The 20,714-nt window shown below is 40.0% G+C and overlaps 2 protein-coding genes across 4 annotated transcripts in view; both read left to right on the forward strand.

Moving 5' to 3' along the window:
* Nucleotides 1-2,275, forward strand: part of tp73 (tumor protein p73) — a 25,148-nt gene extending 22,873 nt beyond the window's left edge. Inside the window, exon 12 of the mRNA XM_061682105.1 lies at nucleotides 948-2,275. Within this exon, the coding sequence (XP_061538089.1) occupies nucleotides 948-1,349 (402 nt within the window). The 3' untranslated portion in view covers nucleotides 1,350-2,275. The remainder of the gene's footprint in view (nucleotides 1-947) is intronic.
* Nucleotides 2,276-2,487: 212 nt separating this feature from the next.
* On the forward strand, nucleotides 2,488-20,351 carry rer1 (retention in endoplasmic reticulum sorting receptor 1). Of its 3 annotated transcripts, XM_061682168.1 has the most exons (8): nucleotides 2,825-3,053; nucleotides 3,865-3,946; nucleotides 5,771-5,875; nucleotides 12,013-12,109; nucleotides 12,347-12,425; nucleotides 15,199-15,334; nucleotides 18,490-18,544; nucleotides 19,784-20,351. In XM_061682168.1, exons 2-8 carry the CDS (start codon nucleotides 3,866-3,868, stop codon nucleotides 19,792-19,794), a joined length of 564 nt encoding a protein of 187 aa, XP_061538152.1. In that variant the 5' UTR covers nucleotides 2,825-3,053; nucleotide 3,865; the 3' UTR covers nucleotides 19,795-20,351. The 3 variants fall into 3 exon arrangements, with proteins under 3 accessions (XP_061538145.1, XP_061538152.1, XP_061538136.1); XM_061682161.1 differs by lacking the exon at nucleotides 2,825-3,053 and adding an exon at nucleotides 2,488-2,571 and having other exon boundaries at nucleotides 18,490-20,351; XM_061682152.1 differs by having other exon boundaries at nucleotides 18,490-20,351.
* Nucleotides 20,352-20,714: the final 363 nt, after the last annotated feature.

Genomic DNA, 20,714 nt, shown 5'->3' on the forward strand with positions numbered 1-20,714 from the left:
AAAGGACGGGGAGAGTGGTCAGGAACACACAATAAAGACATGACTCTGCAAACAGCTCTTTAGAGCTGATGAAACAATAATGATTTTATATATCTACTCTTTAAGAAAAAAATTAAGATGTGTTTTTATGCCGGCACAGTGGCCGACTGGTTAGCACATCTGCCTCACAGTTCTGGGGACTGAGGTTCAAATCCCGGCCCCGCCTGTGTGGAGTTTGCTTGTTCTCCCCGTGCCTGGGTGGGTCTTCTCCGGGCACTCCGGTTTCCTCCCACATCCCAAACACATGCGTGGTAGGTTGATGAACACTCTAAATTGCCCATAGGTGCGAATGGTTATTTGTTACTATGTGCCCTGCGATTGGCTGGCGACCGGTTCAGGGTGTAACCCGCCTCCTGCCGGAAGATAGCTGGGATAGGCTCCAGCAGCCCGCGACCCTAGTGAGGATAAGCAGTAAAGAAAATGGATGGATGGATGGATGTTTCTTTACCAAAGCACCATCTGCACATCCATATCTGGTTGGACACATCCATCCATCCATTTTCTGAGCCGCTTCTCCTCACTAGGGTCGCGGGTATGCTGGAGCCTATTCCAGCTGTCATCGGGCAGGAGGCGGGGTACACCCTGAACTGGTTGCCAGCCAATCGCAGGGCACATACAAACGAACAACCATGCGCACTCACATTCACACCTACGGTCAATTTAGAGTCTCCAATTAATGCATGTTTTTGGGATGTGGGAGGAAACCGGAGTGCCCGGAGAAAACCCACGCAGGCACAGGGAGAACATGCAAACTCCACACAGGCGGGGCTGGGGATTGAACCCGGGTCCTCAGAACTGTGAGGCTGACGCTCTAACAAGTTGTCCACCGTGCCGCCAGTTGGACACATATTGCACTTGTTTTATCTTCTTCTTTTGTCATATTTCTGCTCCCTACCGGCTTTGTTCAGGAATTAGGCGCACTGAAAATCCCAGAGCAGACTCGCATTGCCATCTGGCGAGGTCTCCAGGACATGAAACAAGGTGCTTCGCTCCAGGTGCCTGCTTCCTCACATCACCATGACTACCACGGCCAACAGCTTCTACGCTCTAACAGCAACATGGCTGCCTCTGCCATGGCCACCATCGGAGCTGCTGGTGGGGAGCTGCAACGTCAACGCGTAATGGAGGCCGTGCACTTTCGCGTCCGCCACACCATTACCATACCCAACAGGTCGGCTGTTGTTGGGACAACGGGGATGGCGGCAGGGACTGACGAGTGGGCTGAGTTTGGTTTTGACATGCCCGACTGCAAGGTGGCACGCAGTAAACACTCAATAAAGGAGGAGTTCATGGAAAGAGATGTTCACTGAGCCCACAAACCAGTCGTTGCTGTATTTTGCCAATATTATCAGCAACAGCGTATTCAAAGACTAGTACTACAGGATCTTTGAATATGCGATTACAGGTATCACTGTGTGTTAAATTATTAAATACGCATTGCTATTGATGTGTATTTGTAAACACCAATCAGAATCTCCATGCAGTAGAAAAAGTTGGGCACTGCATCCATTTTTTCAGCAATTTATTGTTGCACTGTGAAAATATTTGTTACTCTTATTGAAAAACATTGCATACCAATTAAGAACATCTTTAAACAGTATTATATCTGAACAGCAGATATGACATCTGAGTTACATGTAGTTAATCATGAATGACATCCCTGTTTACCATGACACCAGACAAGTAAGTAGCATTTTTCGCCTTCCTCTTGTGCAAAACTTTGCTGGGCAAGATCCTCATATGTTCATGCTTGAGGAGTGTCTTCTTAGTATCTTTATGGCACTTGTTTGTGAATATTAACAGCAACATTCCAGTTGTTTCATGACATCATGGACAAATGATGGTGCACTTGATAATATGAATATCAATATTTGTTTGTTTTGCATTTACTGTAACTCACCAACTGGTCAAAGGAGCACTTTAATGCTTTGAAAGTCAGACTTTTTAATTTTTTTGTTAAATGTGTGTGTGATCAGTATTATGATGTACATAGTAACTCTGTTTTGATATACTCATTTCTATCAGTGTAAATATTACTGAAAGATGTACCCATCTACTGTATCTATTGTCGTTATCATTGTTCAATCTTGCTTAAATTCAATGTTATTCTTGTAAGGAATAGATGTTGAAGTATTGTAATTGTCTCGGTGTAAAGTTTCTCACGACATAAGCAACTAGTTTTGTTTTTGAGTGCCATTAAAACTGGTCGTAGATAAATGAGTCTTAATAAAGTAATTTAATTGTACACATTTAGTTGAAATTGACGAAGTCATTGATATTCCATTGGTGGTCCATGGATGTCTTCGTGGGGTACTTGTCAAAAGTTTGAGACTTTGACTTTAAATGACAGTCATTCGCAAAATAAACCGATTGGATTTGAATCCGACTGCTCGTTGTTTTCGGCGTTCTCCTCGTCTGGTCTGTCGTAAGATCGAAACTTTGCAGATGCGGAAGTAGTGACGTGTTCGCAGTTTGGTTCCAGTGACTGTGTAGCTCAGGTAGAGCCGGGTAGTGACACAGCGGCTATATCAGGTAAGAAAATACTATTTTTTACCGTTTGCTACGACATTGTCACGGCGTGTACACAACATATTATAACCACCAATTTATTTTAAACTACATTCATTCAAAAGTAAATAGTGTTGATACTATTCACTGTAGCAATTATATGTAGCTAACTAGCTACCACTGCAATAGCTTTGCGTTTTTCCGGAAGTGAGTTGTCACTTAGTCACGTTGGTGCTAGGATTTGTAGTTCAACATTTTCCGTGTGCGCATATATTGAAACTGGAGTGGTGTGTGGAGAACTACATTGTTACCGACCGGTTGCTAAGTGGGCAGCATGTGGGAAATGTAGTTATCATATGTATTCTAAAGCGCAAGCTGCCGATAAAGAAAGCGAAGTAGTTTTTTTTTAAAAACTACATCAACCATATAATCGTGAATATAGGCCGAAGGTCAATGTGCATTCTGATGGATAGTTAGCTAGTTCCTGTGGTCATTTGCAATCTAATGTGAGTAACCCGACACATTACCTTTTTTAACATCAAATTGTTTATATTTGTATAATTCTTTCCTCTTGCTTTAGTACATTTGACTCCATAAAGTGGCTATCGCTTTCCTACAGGCCTGCCTTAACATGCTAGCTACAAATGCTACCTACGCAAACGTTAGCAGTTCACTGCAGCCTCTTTTCTGTTGGCTTTTTATTAGCTACAGTTACAATGTGCAACATCTATCGCTTGGTTATGATTTTGATGATGCGTTGAATTCAACACAACAACAGACTGTAATTTTGTTGACGTCCTCTTTCCCTCATAGTTTGCATGATGCGTATTACTTTACTTTGAAGTGACATGGATACGTCACCACTAATTAGACTTGCTACGAAAAGTAACGTAAACGCAGCTTTTGCGAAATTTGTGAAGGATTCCTTATAGAGTAATCCACCTGAATATTTAGTATTCTGTTATATCGTTAACGTTTCCAGCTAAATTACTCATGACCTAAGATCAGGAATGTACCATGGTATGATTCATACTATCTGGCAGTATATTTCACTTGTCCGAAAACGAACTAATGAGGTCGTTAGATTACTTTAACCCTTGATTATTTTCATCAAGACATCGCTGTTTGCATGATTGAAATATTTTTGACGAGCCTGGTGAGATCACTTCCAATTTTTATGAAAACTACTTAACTCTTGGGAAAATAGTTCCTTTGCACTGAGGTGGACCGGCTGCGTGTTCGAAACACTACCAGATGAGCCGACACTTGTTCATCTTTAAAACTAAAATTAATGATTGTTTTCATCTTTACGTACAGAATGTCAGAAGGGGACAGCATTGGGGAGTCAATCCATGGAAAGCCATCTGTAGTTGCTGCCTTTTTCACACGGGTTGGACAGGTAATGTGAGCATCTGTCATAGTCTTTGCTGCTAAATGTAGATGTGAAGAAAAATAATAATAAATGATAACCGATCACAAGATAGAGGAATGTGTCTATTTAAATGACCTGTGCATTTACTGTATATACTTGTGTACTTAATTGCTCAAAAAATTATATTTACAATAAATAATTTATCTTTGTTACTCTATTTACGCCAATGAGGCATAGTGACAGACAGAACAGATGAATGGTCTTCTATTAAATGGCAGGAAGTAAATACAGTAATTAATGTATCCACTTTTTGTGACGTTTTTGTTTGTTGGTGTGCCGTGAGATTTTTCAATTGTAAAATGTTTCTTGGCTCCACAAAAGTTGGAAATCACTGCTCTCGTCAGAACGTGTCTTCTAATCAGTCAGGTCAAACCAACATTACATGACAGAAATAATGGGTCCTAAGTTACTGTAATTAAATTACTTTATTTTTAATTAAATTACTTCACCCACACCAAAACTTTAGAGCATGATTCGACAGAACGGCGGCATGTTTACGTCCAACCGTTCGTGCTACCGCTAGCTTGCTAGGCTACATAACATTTTATTGCCTGCTTGTGAGCTGTATCGTATTAAAAGTACTTGAACATACCTCAAGCAAGCCTTAAAGAAACGTCCTCTCCTGTCCTGAGCACCGGTGACCACCAACACACGTTTTCCCCCATTTTGTCCTTATAATACAGTCTTGTTGTCGTCGCCACGGTAACGAGTGTATCCGTTCACATTTGAGTTGACAAGATAAAGCCCAATGATTTTAAAAAACGGGATGCGGTGGTATCGGAATACAAGATTTTATTGCAGTAGTCTGATAGTGGCGGCACGGTGGCCGACTGGTTAGAGCGTCAGCCTCACAGTTCTGAGGACCCGGGTTCAATCCCCGGCCCCACCTGTGTGGAGTTTGCATGTTCTCCCCGTGCCTGCGTGGGTTTTCTCCGGGCACTCCGGTTTCCTCCCACATCCCAAAAACATGCATTAATTGGAGACTCTAAATTGCCCGTAGGCATGACTGTGAGTGCGAATGGTTGTTTGTTTCTATGTGCCCTGCAATTGGCTGGCAACTAGTTCAGGGTGTACCCCGCCTCCTGCCCGATGACAACTGGGATAGGCTCCAGCACGCCCGCGACCCTAGTGAGGAGAAGCGGCTCAGAAAATGGATGGAGGGATAGTCTGACAGTGCAATCGTGAAAGAGAAAATTTGTCTTGTAGTCTGATCGGGCATTACTTGTTGCCTGTCTCCGACGTGTTGTCTCTCCTACACCGCCGATGTTATTTTATTGGCCGTCAGATATTTACAGTACTATGTCAAAATACACGCAACAAGGCTAAAAATAAACTACCGATCAGCCCGATAAAATCGGTGTAAAGTCTAGTGACAGTTGTTAATCTTGTTTATTCACAAAAACAATGCGGACTGCACTTTTGCGTATTGCCCATCCTTAAACATTTTACCTACAAAAGGGTCACTCTTTGAATCATAGTTTACAAACACATCTGTTTTTTTTTGCGTCTTTGTGTTTGTCAAGTGGTTATAGACTTAACACGGCCAGTGTAACCATAATAGATTGATTCATTCATTAATTTGTAATTCATTTAGAGTAAATTAATATTCTGGTTGATGCTCTGGAAATGTTTAGTAATTAATTTATAGCAAAATAATATTCTGCTTGATGCTCTAGAACTGTAGTTTATACAAATAATATTGACACCATATGTTTTTCAGAGACACTATGGTATCTTTTATCCAAAGTCTGATGGTAACATCCACTTCTTGTTTTGTTATACGTGCAACAGATCTATCAGTCCTGGCTAGACAAATCAACGCCATACTCTGCAGTGCGATGGGCCTCGACACTTCTACTTACTGGTCTATACATGATCAGAGTGTACATACTACAGGTAATGTTTCCTTCCCAACGTTTGTTTGCTAAAGGCAGAATACATTTGTGATGTGACTTGCTTCAACCAACTAACAAAAAAGTCATGCATAGTGACTTTGTTACACGACACAACACTACAAAACACAATCAGACTACATTTGTCGTTGACCTTGTTCTTTAACTCTCAATGTAAAAGCCAGTTTGTGCTGCTACATTACATTTTATCTACTTTTGTTTATTTCCTAGCTTTAGATGTGAGACTCATGTAATCCAGCTATTTCATATGCTTATGTTCACGTACCCTCAAATACTAAAAGGGTAGGCATGTACTGGACAAAGGCTGTCCTTGTCAACAGGCTATATCAGATGTACAACATGTACAAGACTAATCTCCTAAGTCCTCAAATTTAAATCAGTCAAGAACAGGGGAGTTTATGTTGATGTAAGTATATTTCTCTTCAAATAATTTGACTGTTTTAAAGTCACTTTCCTAAATTCACTAAATAACTTGTCTCATGACTGCATCCTACCTAGCAATTGGTGCATATCCAAACATATATCTCAAACACAACTCCACCTTCACAAAACGTTTAACATTTATGGCATTAATCACATGTAAAATGATTAACACTAGAATTCCTAGGATTTTCTGACCCCCCCTGAGCCGTACCAGAGCTGCATCAAATGATGGCTTGGTTTGAGACTAAAGGCTTCTTTATACTCGCGCAGACGGCGACCGTGCTGACGTCACTGTGGCTGTCCCACATGCAGTTTGCCTTTATACTCGAGCGCAACCCACGCGCGCTGTTTTTAGTGTGCTGCAGTTCTCCTCCAAGTCGGGGGTGTCGCTGCAGCTAGTATTGGCTAGGACGCCACAGGGTGGAGTTTCCTCTGCATTTGTGGCCATTTCCGGTAGCCGTTTTTACTTTCCTTTCCGTAACAAGGAACAAAGCAACAACAATGGCGACCGTGGAACAGAGTCTGCTAGAACAAATGGACCTAGATGACCAGATGATACGTTTAAGTATGCTGCAAAATCGATCGAGAAGGCAGCGGCGTAGGTGCTATGTGGAACCAAGGTGCACGCTGAGTACATCATCAGAACATGTGACTAAAACGGACCAATCACGAGAGATGATCTCTGCGGCGTTCGACGCGCAGCAACTATTTTTGCCTTGTGCGCGTCAAGCTAGGCAGAGGGGCCGCGCGGGGCAATTTGTCGGTCACGTGATGCAATCCAGGCGTTGTCGGCCGTGGGACTATAAAGAGGCCTTAACAACTAACTCGATTACTGACAATTAGCTGCCTTTCATTTGTAAATGTTGTGCCCTGCACAGATAATGGCCTATTGGAATGTGCTTGAGTGTGAGGTGTGAGGTATTCTCTGGACAACTTTCTTCCCCCGTTTTTTTAATGACAGTCCTTCATAGGAAAATGTAGAGGCACAAAACTGAGAAAACAATTTTGTAGTTATTCCCATTTTTTTTCTCCTGTTGTTTAGCAAACAAGGAAGGTGTTAAACTGCAAAACTATTTCCCTGATTATTCTTGTATTTTTTTAGTAGGTGAACATGTAGATGCATCACGGTTTAAAAGTTTTGCTCTTTGAAAAATTATTTTAAAAAATTCCCTGGCGCCCATTTTAGCAGGAAAACGTGGATGTCCAAAACTAAGAAAAATATATTTTTTAAATATTCTATTTTTGCCTTTTTTCTTCTATTGTTTAGGAGGCAAGCAAGGAGGTGCAAAACTTAGAAAAATACCAATTGTGAAACAATGTATTTTCTTCACTGTATCAGTATTGCACTGTTGCATTACTAATAATGCAAGTAATTTTAAGCTTCACTGTATTTATTATTGAGCAAATTAAGTAAATTAACTAAAAATGAAATAAACTTTCAATTTGGTTTGGGAAATGAAATAAACTAAGAACATAGCATATAGGGAAAAATGGCATGAATTTGACTTAATTAAAGTACAGCTAATTACACAGCATTAAATGATTGGCCATGCAACATATTTTCTGTGATTTGTGATAAGAAATAGAATTTTAATGCTATTGAGCTGCAGCACGATGCCCGACTGGTTAGCACATCTGCCTCACAGTTCTGAGGACCTGAATTCAAATCCAGTCTCGCCTGTGTCGCGTTTGCATGTTTTCCCCGTGCCTGTGTGGGTTTTCTCCGCTACTCCGGTTTCCTCCCACATCCCAAAAGCATGCATGGTAGGTTAATTGAAGACTCTTAAATTGCCATATGTGTAAATGTGAGTGTGAATGGTTGTTTGTCTATATGTGCTCTGCGATTGGCTGGCGACCAGTTCAAGGTTTAACCCACCTCTCCCCAGAGTCAGCTGGGATAGGCTCCAGCATGCTCACAACCCTAGTGATGATAAGCAGCACAGAAAATGGATGGATGGATGCTATTGAGCTGCAGTTTACAAGTATTTCTTTTTTTAATTAAAATAAAAGCAGAGAGGATGCATATAGTTGTAGTTATTGAATGACAAGTTAGATATAATTAACAACATTGCATAGCAGTTTATTTACAGTGTTGTAGATTCCTGCATGCTTTATTATACCATGCCTTGATGAGCCTCGGTCACCCCTCTTCCCCTTTAAACAATAGGTACACTAAAGTTCACTTTGTGTGTGTGTGTGGTGTGGTGTGGGGCAAGGTGGGCGCGGGTGTGAACTGTGAAGATGGGTATGCAATGGATAGTTCCCAAACTACGTTTCATAGTAACTAATACTCTTGTCAAGACAGGACAGAGATGCCTAGACAGTACACTGCTGCTGAAGGCTTCTTTATACTCGCGCGGGCGGTGATCGAGCTGACGTCACTGCTTCTGTCCCGCGCGCAGTTTGCCTTTAAACTCGAGTGTAACCCACGCGCGCAGTTTTTAAAATGTACTGCAGTACAACAATGGCGACCGTGGAACAGTGTCTGCTAGAACAAATGGACCCAGATAACCAGATGATAAGTTTAATTATGCTGCAAAATCGAGCAAGAAGGCGGCGGCGCAGATGGTATGTACGACCAAGGGACACGCTGAGTACGTCACCACAGCATGTGACTAAAACGGACAAATCACGAGAGATGAGCTTCGCGGCATTCTACGCGCAGCAATAATTTTTGCCGTGTGCGCGTAGGGGCGGCGCGGGCCAATGCGTCGGTCACGTGATCCCGCGGGAGTATAAAGAGGCCTTGAGGCTTTTGCGATGCTGCAAAGTATGGACCCTTGTGACTCTAATGGAGGGGAGAGTTCGGACTCTGAAATCTCTTCAGGTGATGAGATGTGTTCCCGATGGGAGAGCAAAACTCCTACGGTGAAGAAAGGTCGCCTGGAGACACAGTCCAGTGAAGAACGGTCGCCTGGAGAGACAGTCCAGACCGAGAGACAGCGAAAGATGGCACATTGTGGTTGAAAAAGAAGAGGGGGTGACTGTGGAATGAATGAATGAATAATGTGTGCAATTGTAAAGTGTCTCTGCGTGTCTAGAAAAGCGCTATTTAAGTGTTAGGGCTGCACAATTATTCAAATTTTAATCGTGATCGTGTCTGCCACAATTAAGTGAGCCATTTAAAATGCGGGCACTGCTGCATATAAAACATGGTTCATTTGTAGCAGCACCCGCAATGTAGATAGCCAGCCAAGAGGGGGCCAACATGGTTAAGGCTTTATTCAGGGCTGGCACTATGCTCCATGGCCAATTTAAAAATAAAAGCTTAAAATGGCATTGATGACCAGTGTTGTAATATATGAAGCTTTTCTTTTGAAGTTGGCCCTCTCATCACGTTGGCAGAGGCGATGTGTCATTTCGTTTTAAGACACATTTAACAATCATTGTAGCGGCTGCCTTAAACTTTTTGGCTGGTCTGACGGCAATGGAAAAAAATACAGAGGGAAATCACAACTTTCGAGTACTTTGCAGTTTGTGACCGTGCACGATTGACCAATCAAGCAGAACAACGGAGGCGTACCCTACTTGACAATTCACTATATTCACGACAGGGATTTTCAAATGAAAAGTCAGTGCATACAGCCTAATTTTATTGTGTTTTATGCATTAACTGTCTTTATTTGCTTCCATTAAGTTGGAATTCGAGATTGCACTTTATAATAGCATTTTTTGGGGGGGGTAAATTTATTTTATTATTATTGCATCATTCATTCTTATTTAAAGAATCATTTTGGACTGAAAACTTACATTTTGTTTGTTGAAAAGTAGTAGTAATAATATAGTATATATAAAATAAAATATTTTTCCTACCATGAGGAATAATCGTGATTAATAATCAAGATTACAATATTGATCAAAATAATCAGGATTATTATTTTGGCCATAATCATGCAGCCCTAAGAAGTGTAATGCATTATTATTATTAAGGGACTTCTTGCCAAATTGGCTGTTTAAAATAAAACAGTAATGTAAGGTCGTCTTCATTGCTATTTCATGACTGTTGTTTCATTTAAGAAGCACCTTCCATTTCAAATAGAACTGTTGTGACAAGTTATCTGTACAAGTATACAGTGGGGCAAAAAAGTTTTTAGTCAGCCACCAATTGTGCAAGTTCTCCCACTTAAAAAGATGAGAGAGGCCGGTAATTTTCATCACAGGTATACCTCACCTATGACAGACAAAATGAGGGGGAAAAAATCAAGAAAATCACAGTCTGATTTTTAGTGGTGGGCAAGTGAAGCGTCACGAAGCACTGAAGGCTTCTTTATATTCGCGCGGACGGTAACCACGCTGACGTCACTGCGGCTATCCCTCACGTACTTTGCCTTTATACTTGAGCGCAACCCACGCGCGCTGTTTTGAAAGTTTGACGGAATGTAGGGCGAAGCGAAACAACGATGATGTTCGAAGGTCACGTGACACTGGTGTATAGAATGACAGAGGTCAACTTTGGGGGTGCGTATTATACCAGGGTGCGCATTATACACGAGAATTTACGGTAATTATTACTTTTACATGGATCAGTCGTCCTGGTCCCTTTGCAGAAAAACAGCCCCAAAGCATGATGTTTCCACCCCCATGCTTCACAGTAGTGTTCTTTGGATGCAACTCAGCATTCTTTCTCCTCCAAACACAAGTTGAGTTTGTACCCAAAAGTTCTATTTTAGTTTGATCTGACCATATGATATTCTCCCAATCCTATTCTAGATCATCCAAATGCTCTCGAGCAAACTTCAGACGGGCCTGGACATGTAGTGGCTTAAGCAGGGGGACACGTCTGGCACTGCAGGATTTGAGTCTGTGGCGGCGTAGTGCGTTACTGATGGTAGTGTTTGTTACTTTTGTCCCAGCTCTCTGCAGGTCATTCACTAGGTCCCCCCCGTGTGGTTCTGGGATTTTTGCTCACCGTTCTTGTGATCATTTTGACCCCACGGGGTGAGATCTTGCGTAGAGCCCCAGATCGAGAGAGATTATCAGTGGTCTTGTATGTCTTCCATTTTCTAATAATTGCTCCCACAGTTGATTTCTTCACACCAAGCTGCTTACCTATTTCAGATTCAGTCTTCCCAGCCTGGTGCAGGTCTACAATTTTGTTTCTGGTGTGCTTTGACAGCTCTTTGCTCTTGGCCATAGTGGAGTTTGGAGTGTGACTGTTTGAGGTTGTGGACAGGTGTTTTTTATACTGATAACGAGTTCAAAAAAGTGCCATTAATACAGGTAACGAGTGAAGGACAGAGGAGCCTCTTAAAGAAGAAGTTACAGGTCTGTGAGAGCCACAAATCTTGCTTGTTTGTAGGTGACCAAATACTTATTTTCCACCATAATTTGCTAATAAATTCTTTAAAAATCAGACTGATTTTCTGGATTATTTTTTTTCTCATTTTGTCTGTAGTTGAGGTATACCTACGATGACAATTACAGGCCTGTCATCTTTTTAAGTGGGAGAACTTACACAATTGGTGGCTGACTAAATAGGTTTTTGCCCTACTGTACAAGCCGGCAGTTTTGCTATCCTTTTCTTTTAAACCACGCTTGTCGCTTTCACCTCAAAGGACTCTAACCAACCATGAGTCAACTGCATCTCCCTTGCAATGTTAATGTTGCACTTGTCTGATGTTTAAATGTTCTTATTTATGGTGTAAACTACATGCTTTACGCTTGAGCCTTTAATTTGATCTTGCACTTCCTTTGCAGGGATGGTATATAGTTACATATGCCTTGGGAATCTACCATCTGAACCTGTTCATTGCTTTTCTATCACCAAAAGTGGATCCTTCACTGCTTGACGAAGGCCAGTTCACTCAATTGTGCTTTTATTTAATTTTTTTCTTTTGTGATGTCGTGATTGTAACTGTCCTATTTCAATAGCAAGATGCTTCCTATTTGTAGAGTACCTTATGAATTGAAGTACTTATTTTTTATATTAATTCTTATTACCAGAGTTTATTTGTATAAGGTTGTACTTACGTGTTTATATCTGAAGTCACTTTCCGTTTATTAACCACTCATCACCCCACCTTCTCTATAGACGAAGGCCCGGCTCTTCCTACCAAGCAGAATGAAGAATTCCGTCCTTTCATAAGGAGGTTGCCGGAGTTCAAATTCTGGTGAGTGCTGCTCATAGTGGGGGCATCTATCTCCTCCATTTACAGATTGTTAACCTGAATAAACTTCACTTTGGAATTTGAAAATGTACATAATATGTTATATTTATCAATGTTAGCCTTAGGTGTTGCAGTCTCTTTCGTGTTCCACTCATGTGCATTTGACTTAAAATCTTTCTCGCATGGCCATGTTTTGGTAATCAGCAGCTGTCCGACATTAACTGTGCCCCGGGGCCTCTACGCTGCTTTGTCGGGCCACCACCTACGTGTAGACACTGGCTAGTTTGGGCCAGTACAAATTTCGAAGTCACCGAAAATTTTCCCCTGCTGAAAAATGGCCCAAAACTGCATTTTTAGTGTCGGTCTAAAATTCTTTTATCACCGAAACATCCCGTTCAAAACAGAATGTTGTGATGACGAAAAGAGGAACTGCGACCAGCACCGCCTGACTGGATAAATGGGCACGAATACGGGTTAGCCTCAAGACAATAACCAAAGCTAACGCCACTAGCCTCGTACAGCAGCTTGTACGTTGCAGCCTGTAGAATGTTAATCTGCCTTCACTGAGCATGCTTTAAATTGTTTATTGACAGCCCAGTTTGAGTTTACTGTAAAACTCGGAACACAAATAATTTACCTCATTTTATGTTTAAATACAAGACGTATCATTATAGAAATCGCCAGATTAATGCTAACAGTCAAGTGAAGTTTACAGTAAATGAGTTGCCCCGTGCATGCATCGCACCACACTGCCCCTAAGAGGCCAAGGTGCACACAGCAGAAAGAGCAGATAAAATCATTGACTGCATAAAAAGACACTTCCTGATTGTGACATGAAATCAGACTAAACTTTTCCTGCTTTGGGTCAGTTAGATTACTAAAATTATTTATATTTGCTATATGTGAGAATAATGAAATGATTTTTTTAGACAACTGTAATAGACAATACAATAATGGCTAAAAGCCTTGGCATGTTTTTAGCCATAAATGCATTTTTTTTTTTTTTTTTTTTTGCTTTGTTTTTGAATTTGTATTATTCTAACATTATTTTACTTGTTACAAATTTATTTTCTGGTTGGTCTTTTAAGTTATATTTCAAATTGTGTTTTGGTGTTTATTAATCATGATTTCACGATCAGTCAAAATAATCTTTTTTTGTTTTTGTTTTTTTTCCCCTCCCCCATAATTGCCCAGCCCTCGTGTAGCATACCCTCCCCCCATTCACACTGCGCAGACGCGCATGGGCTGCAAAGCAAACCCAGACAAACATGTCAGATCATATAACCAATAGCACTCACCATAAATAAATTGACAAAGTTACAGTTAATCCATAAAATCGGTATCAGCAGTGATCGGCAGATCTCACTCATGGATTATCAATACCGGAATCGGCAGCATAAAATACTGATCAGAGCACCCCTAATTATAGATAGTGTGCACAACATCAAGAGACAAGATAAAGCAGTGTTGGAATGTCAGTGCTAAGTAACTATTTGAATAATTTTGTAATTTTATTTATTCTTTTAAGCATTATTTTTAATTTGTATAATTACAATGCCTTGATTTTAGTGAGGTTAGTATTGAGTCATTGCCATAAATGCAATTGTACTAATAATTTCTTAAAGGGTCTTTATGTAGTATAAAGATGCTAAATAAAAAATAATCCCTATAACAGCATATTATATTATGAATATACAAGGTCAGTACAGGTTCTTGCAGGGCCACCGCAAATTGGCTCATGGTGGCCTGACAGGGCCACCATGAGCCTTTAGAAGAGAAGGCTTTAACGTCGGACCCTGAACAGCAGATCACCGCTTGTAGCCAAGCAGGAGCAGTGCTTTAAATCAGCCATCGTACAAATGCTAGAAAGGATCATCTTTGTCTCTGATTGTAAAATGCCCCAACAATTTAAAAGAATGTATTGACAAACATAGTGGCAGAGCTTTAACATTTTTGCTCTTATGAAAAAGTTCTACTAATGAAAACCTTTTAGTTCATTGTTGAGTTTGTTAATGTTCTACACCATAAATGTCAAAATCAGGCCCGGGGGCCAAATTTTGCCCACAATGTAATTATATTTGGCCCGCAAGACCATATAAAATGTGTATTCGAGGTGGCCCACCAGTATATAGCAATTGCGCCACTAATATTACAAATCCCAGAATGCTTTTCTAGTGTCTTGTCCCATCAGTCTAGACCGGCGAGCGCCCCGTCCCTTTCTGTTGCAGTCGTTAGCAACGATGCAACCGGTCTCTTTTTTTGGGTTGTTTTGTTGAGGTAAGAAAGGTATTTGGAGATAGATAAATAGAAGATGGAGAGACAGAAGAATTCATGTTATCTATTTAAATACAAAACAACAAACAAATACCACTGATGTCTTTTATTGCAAATTTGATTTCTCGTGTTTATAATATTAAAGTTTGTTTGTTCCAGATTCAGTGTTTAAGCAAAATTTAAGTGTGTTGTCATATGATGAACTTTAATGCTAAATTTCTGGAGAGAAGGGAAACATGCACATTGCAGTGATTTTTTTTTTTCTGGGGAGAAGGGAATCATGCACATTGCAGTGATTTTTCATTAAATATTGAGTTTGGCCCGTGACGTTGTCCCAATTTTTTATTTTGGCCCATCCTGAATTTTAGTTTGACACCCCTGTAATCTACACTATCCAAACACTATGCGTGTGATTAACAATCTGTTTGGTTTAACAACATTCAGTATTTGTTAGAATTGGTCTGTCCGTACATTGTTTCTAAATGAATGCTTTTCTTGACAGGCATTCAGCCACAAAAGGCATCGTCATTGCCATGATTTGCACATTTTTTGAAGCCTTTAATGTGCCAGTGTTCTGGCCCATACTTGTAATGTACTTCATCATGCTCTTCTGCATCACCATGAAGAGGCAGATTAAGGTAAAGATACAAACACATGCTGACATACATGGTGAACACTCACACAACGCTGTGCCTGAAAGTAATGAAAAATGTTCAGTTTAGATTACAGAGGAACTGTATTGCTCGTTACCTTTAAACAAGCAGATACCGTAATTTTTGGTGTAAAATACACTCGCAAGTATAATATTCACCCCCCAAATCAACCCCTCAAATCAGGAATTCCCTTCTACCTATATATAATACACACCATCAATTTTGCTGGTAACTATGCTCAAAACATGAAGTATTGTCCGTGTTATTTAAGAATTTTTTAAAGAAATATTCTGCTGTGTGCATGTGTTTGTCGCTTCCTCACCATACATTTCTACTCGAGTTCTAATATTAGCAAAGAACAAAGACAAAAAATAAGGGTAATTACATTTAAGTAAACCATAGACAATACCTTCTATGAAAGTGACTGCCTGTTGCAAAAAGAACTGAAATGTAACAGAGGTCAGGAGTATGCAACGGTGCCGATTAGGGGTGGCCACCAGAAAGTATTCACACCCCTTCACGTCTTCCACATTTTGATGTTACAGACTTATTCTAAATCTGCTTTTTGAATATAGTTTTCGTCAAACAAATCTATATAAAATATCCCATAATGACAAAGTAAAAAAAAAATTTCAGAAATTTGTGTAAATTTATAAAAAATGAAACATTCAAACATAATAGGTACATAAGTATTCACACCGTTTGCTATGACACTCAAACTTAAGTTCAGGTGCATCTGATTTCCACTGATCATCCTTGAGATGCTTCTACAACTTGAATGGTGTCCACCTGTCGTAAATTTAGTGTATTGAACATCGTTTGGAATGGCAGACACCCGTCTATATAAAGTCTCATAGTTGGCAGTGCATATCTGAGCAGAAACTAAGCAATGAAGTCGAATGAATTGTCTGCAGACCTCCGAGACTGGATTGTGTCAAGGCACAAATCTGGGGAAGGGTCCAAAAGAATTTCAGCAGCATTGAAGATCCCGAAAACCACTGTGGTCTCGATTATTCGGAAATGGAAGAAGTTTGGAACAACCGGGACCCTTCCAATATCTGGGCGCCAGACCAAGCTGAGTAACTGGGGAAGAAGGGCCTCGGTCAGAGAGGTGAACAAGAACACTATGGTCACTCAGGCGGAGCTCCAGTGTTCCCTTGCGGAGATAGGAAAACCATCCAGAAGGTCAACCATGCTAACGCACTCCACCAATCAGGCCTTTATGGTAGAGTGGCCAGACGGAAGCCACTGCTAACTAAAAGGCACATGGCAGCCTGCTTGGAGGTTGCCAAAAGGCACCTTAAGGATTCCCAGACCTGCAGAAACAAAATGATCTTTATAGCCTGAATTACAAGCGTCATATCTGGAGAAGAAGAGGCACTCCTCATCACCTGGCTGACACCATCCCTACTCTGAAGCATGGTGGTGGAAGCATCATGCTGTGGGGCTGTTTTTCTGGTGCAGGAACTGGGCGACTAGTCCGCATAGAGGGTAAGATGACAGCTGCCAAATACTGGGAAATTCTTCGAGAACCTGCTCCACAGTGCTCTTAAACTCAGACTAGGGCGTTGATTCACCTTCCAACACGACAATGACCCAAAGCACACAGCCAAGATAACAAAGGAGTGGCTTCAGGAGCAGCCTGTGAATGTCTTAAAGTGGCCCAGCCAGAGCCCGGACTTGAATCCAATCGAATATCTGGAAAGACCTAAAAATGGCTGTCCACCGATGCTGCCCATCCTGACTGACCTTGTGAGCATCTGTAAAGAAGAATGGGAGAAAATTCCCCAAAACAGGTGTGCCAAGCTCGTAGAGACATACCCAAGAAGACTTGAGGCTGTGATTGCTGCCAAAGGTGCTTCAACAAAATATTAAGCCAAGGGTGTTAATACTTATGTACCTATCATGTTTGTTTACATTTTCAATAAATTTGCACAACTGTCAGAAAATGTTTTGACTGTGTCATTATGGGATAATTCCTGCAGATTTTTTTTTAAACTGTACTCAAATCAGATTTAGAATAAATCTGTAACATAGCAAAATGTGGAAAAAGTGAATACTTTCTGGTGGCAACTGTATAGACGCATATCTTAAACCCACAAACACCATGTACATGAATACATAAAGTCTTTCATAGCTATACGCCTTACGAGAGTGTTGAGTTTCGATTTTGACTTGCGAGATCTGCACAAAAATGACATTATATCTTATTCAACTTAGTTGGTGTTTTTTTTTGTTTTTTTTATCAATCCAGCTTTGCTGAAGGACCACACAAACTGATATTTCTTGTAATGTGTCATTCTGTAAATAAAATTGTCACTACATTATTGGATATTTAGCAATTTAGTGCCAACACATGATATTGAATAAATCCATCCATCCATTCTCAGTACCGCTTATCCTGGTTAGGGTCGCAGGGCGTTGGGGCCTATCCCAGGTGATTTTGGGTGAAAAGCAGACTAGAGCTGGTCGCCAGTCAGTCACAGGGCACATATAGACACGAACAACAATTGACACTCACATTCACACTGTCACTGAGTGGGAACTGAACAAGTGCTGCCCGCACTCAAGTCAGGCGAATGTACCACTACACCATCAATGACTCATTGAATAAATCAAAACTGAAATTCAAAGTAATAAAATAAAATGAGATCGATATCACTCAAAATGATTCAAAGAAAGTTAATATTAGCGTTGTTAGGAGTTTTTCTGGTTGTTTTTTGGCTGAGATGCAAATTTTCCTGACAAAATCAAAATGTTCCTGGCAAACTATCCAGAATGCGTCACTATGTTATGTATTCATTTGGTAGTTTCATACGTGTTCTTCAGACTGATTCCTAAACCTCAAAAACCTTTCAATTATTTTGTTGAAACATTGCACCACACACACTGGCAGTTATAATGAACTACTCCACTTTGGAACAAATTAAAGACTAAATTATTCTATATTTTACGTAATTTGACATCTAAATTAACAACAGAAAGTGCATATTATGTGTAGTTTGTTTATTGCATTGTTTTTTTTCTGAATATGTTTGGCCTTTAAGACTATTAGTATGCGTCTTTCATATGCTGCTGACTAACACGCACTCTCTACCCTACCCGACACCCCCCCCCCCCCCCACCCTTATTTTCTCCAGCATATGATCAAGTATAGATACCTGCCATTCACGCATGGGAAGAGGACATACAAAGGCAAGGAAGACACAGGGAAACCTTTTGCTAGTTAAAACTCCCGCTTTCCTTCCTCCTTGTTTGTCCATTGAGAAAGAGAGGGTCTTGGATCATTTTTTGTAAGGGGACAGTTACATGACAAGAATAGAAAAGATAACATTTTTGATCCACGTTTCACAGTGTTGTAAGAGTATACTTACAACGCAGATCAAAGAAGTCTGAAAGTGTTGCCTTTGTCCGCTAGAGTTGGTGGAGCTTTCGAGGGCTCGAATCCTCATTTTAGATTTGGCCAACACTTGTTGAGTAGTTAGTGAGACTCGGTGCTGCATTTTGCCTTTTAAAGCCCACTTATGTACAAAGTCACCAAGAACCACAATGATAAACATCTGCTACACTTTCAGATAATTTGAAAACAACTCCCCCCGTTTTAGTCATGTTTTTTGATTGATTTATCGTCAGCAACTTCTTTATATCGTGATAAATCAGTAATGTTAATTACTACATGATTAGGTTAAAAGAGGAAACGTAAAGGCAACAAAACAATTTTTAGATTGAACAATTTCATCCCGTCTACTAAAATATTGTGCTCCTGCAGCTGACTGTCCTTAGTGCTAAATTTGCATTCATGGCATTTAATTTGAATGCACATTCAAAATAGTTAAAAGTCAACCTCTTTCATCTCTGCTGAAAATATTTCATTTGATTGATGGAAGTCTTCAATTGACTATTTTTATTTCAAAAAATGTATTGTTATTAGATTTTCATTGGATGCACATGCAAGTGATACCAACACATTTAGTCCCCTCTAGCCACAATCACTTAAATGTGATACGTTAGAGCGCATTTGGCTTGAAATGGTAAGTCCATGAATTTGCTTTACCTCAGATTTCCACGTGATCTATGGATAGCAAACCTCGTGTTCAAAGGGTCACCCAAATGCCTTTTAAAATGGGCTCCATTCTGAGGTAGCTGTATTTGTGTTTAAGTCTATTTCGGATTAGTTTAATAATAAATAAAACCGTTGTTGGTGTCAGCTCTGTGGGTTTCTGCCATGTTTTTTTGGTTTTTTTTTTGTTTGTTTTTTTCCCTCAGCACAGGGGAGTTTTTGGGAGAAGCAAAATTCACTCTTGGACTTGTTTCAAAGCCTGGGTGCCATTGATTAGATTAACGTAGACTAGCTCTTGTGCTAATTTATAACGTGTTTGTTCTTCGTAAAAAGTGACAGTCATACCAAGCAAACTGTTGTTCTTTCTTTTGCAGAGGAAACATAAGAAAACTGAGATTGAGGGCTTTTATTATGTCAAATGGATGAAGTGGGTGGCGATCACACTTTTTTTTTTTGTATCCCTGATGACTTGTTTTTTTTATATATATATATTTTGTTTTCTGAAATCCTGGAAACTCTTGCCTTTACTAGTGAACTCTGATCAGCACTGTTGTAAGGGAACAAAACATTTCCTGTAAAAAATAAAATTGAGAAAAAAAGTTGTTTTCAATGGGTTGTTGAAAAGATTTGTACATATAAATATATATCTTTAAATATGACATTTGAGATTTATTTTTGGTTTTTCCCTTCAACCACGATAGGAATTTGTTAGTGTTTAAAAACAATTTCCACTGAAATTCTTAAAAGCAGAACTGTTTAATTTGGTTCTTGATTTAATGCATTCAATGTTTCTTATGACTTGCATGTTATTGGTTTCTTGTGTAACTGTTCAAAACTTGGTTTTAATAACTTAAGTGTATTTTTTTTTTTTTTTGCCACTTCAAATGCTATTAAACAGGATATGTCCCTTGAAACAGTACAAATATATTTGCTTCAATATTGTATCTGTGGTGTTTTTTGTCAGAGTGGATTTCAAATGGATGAATTGCACTAAACTAACAAGTATGTTATCTATCAGTAGTGGTAGGTGATCATTTCGAGTGCAGTTAAGTTTTGGCAGATCGATGCATGTGCTCAGTCACTGTTCTTATGATTTCTGTACTCCTCCTCCTACACAGTTTTAAAAGACATCAGAAAAAAATATTACAAATTTAATTTGAACCAAGGTTATTGTAGTAAACGAAGATGAACACAAACTAAAATGTATTTATTTTGGATAAATCCATGAATACAGAACGAATACGGAAGGAAGGTCGAACAGCAGGTAAAAGCAAGCTTACTTACGGAAGGAAGGTCGAACAGCAG

This window comes from Phycodurus eques, chromosome 1 (genome assembly GCF_024500275.1).
Source record: "Phycodurus eques isolate BA_2022a chromosome 1, UOR_Pequ_1.1, whole genome shotgun sequence".
Classification (NCBI taxonomy): domain Eukaryota; kingdom Metazoa; phylum Chordata; class Actinopteri; order Syngnathiformes; family Syngnathidae; genus Phycodurus; species Phycodurus eques.

Excerpts from the sequence above, each read along its gene's own strand:
- rer1 (XM_061682161.1), top strand. The coding sequence starts at position 3,866 with ATGTCAGAAGGGGACAGCATTGGGGAGTCAATCCATGGAAAGCCATCT. Across the intron at positions 12,426-15,198 it reads TTGCCGGAGTTCAAATTCTG|GCATTCAGCCACAAAAGGCA; the intron begins GTGAGTGCTGCT and ends TTTTCTTGACAG. Across the intron at positions 15,335-18,489 it reads CCATGAAGAGGCAGATTAAG|CATATGATCAAGTATAGATA; the intron begins GTAAAGATACAA and ends TATTTTCTCCAG.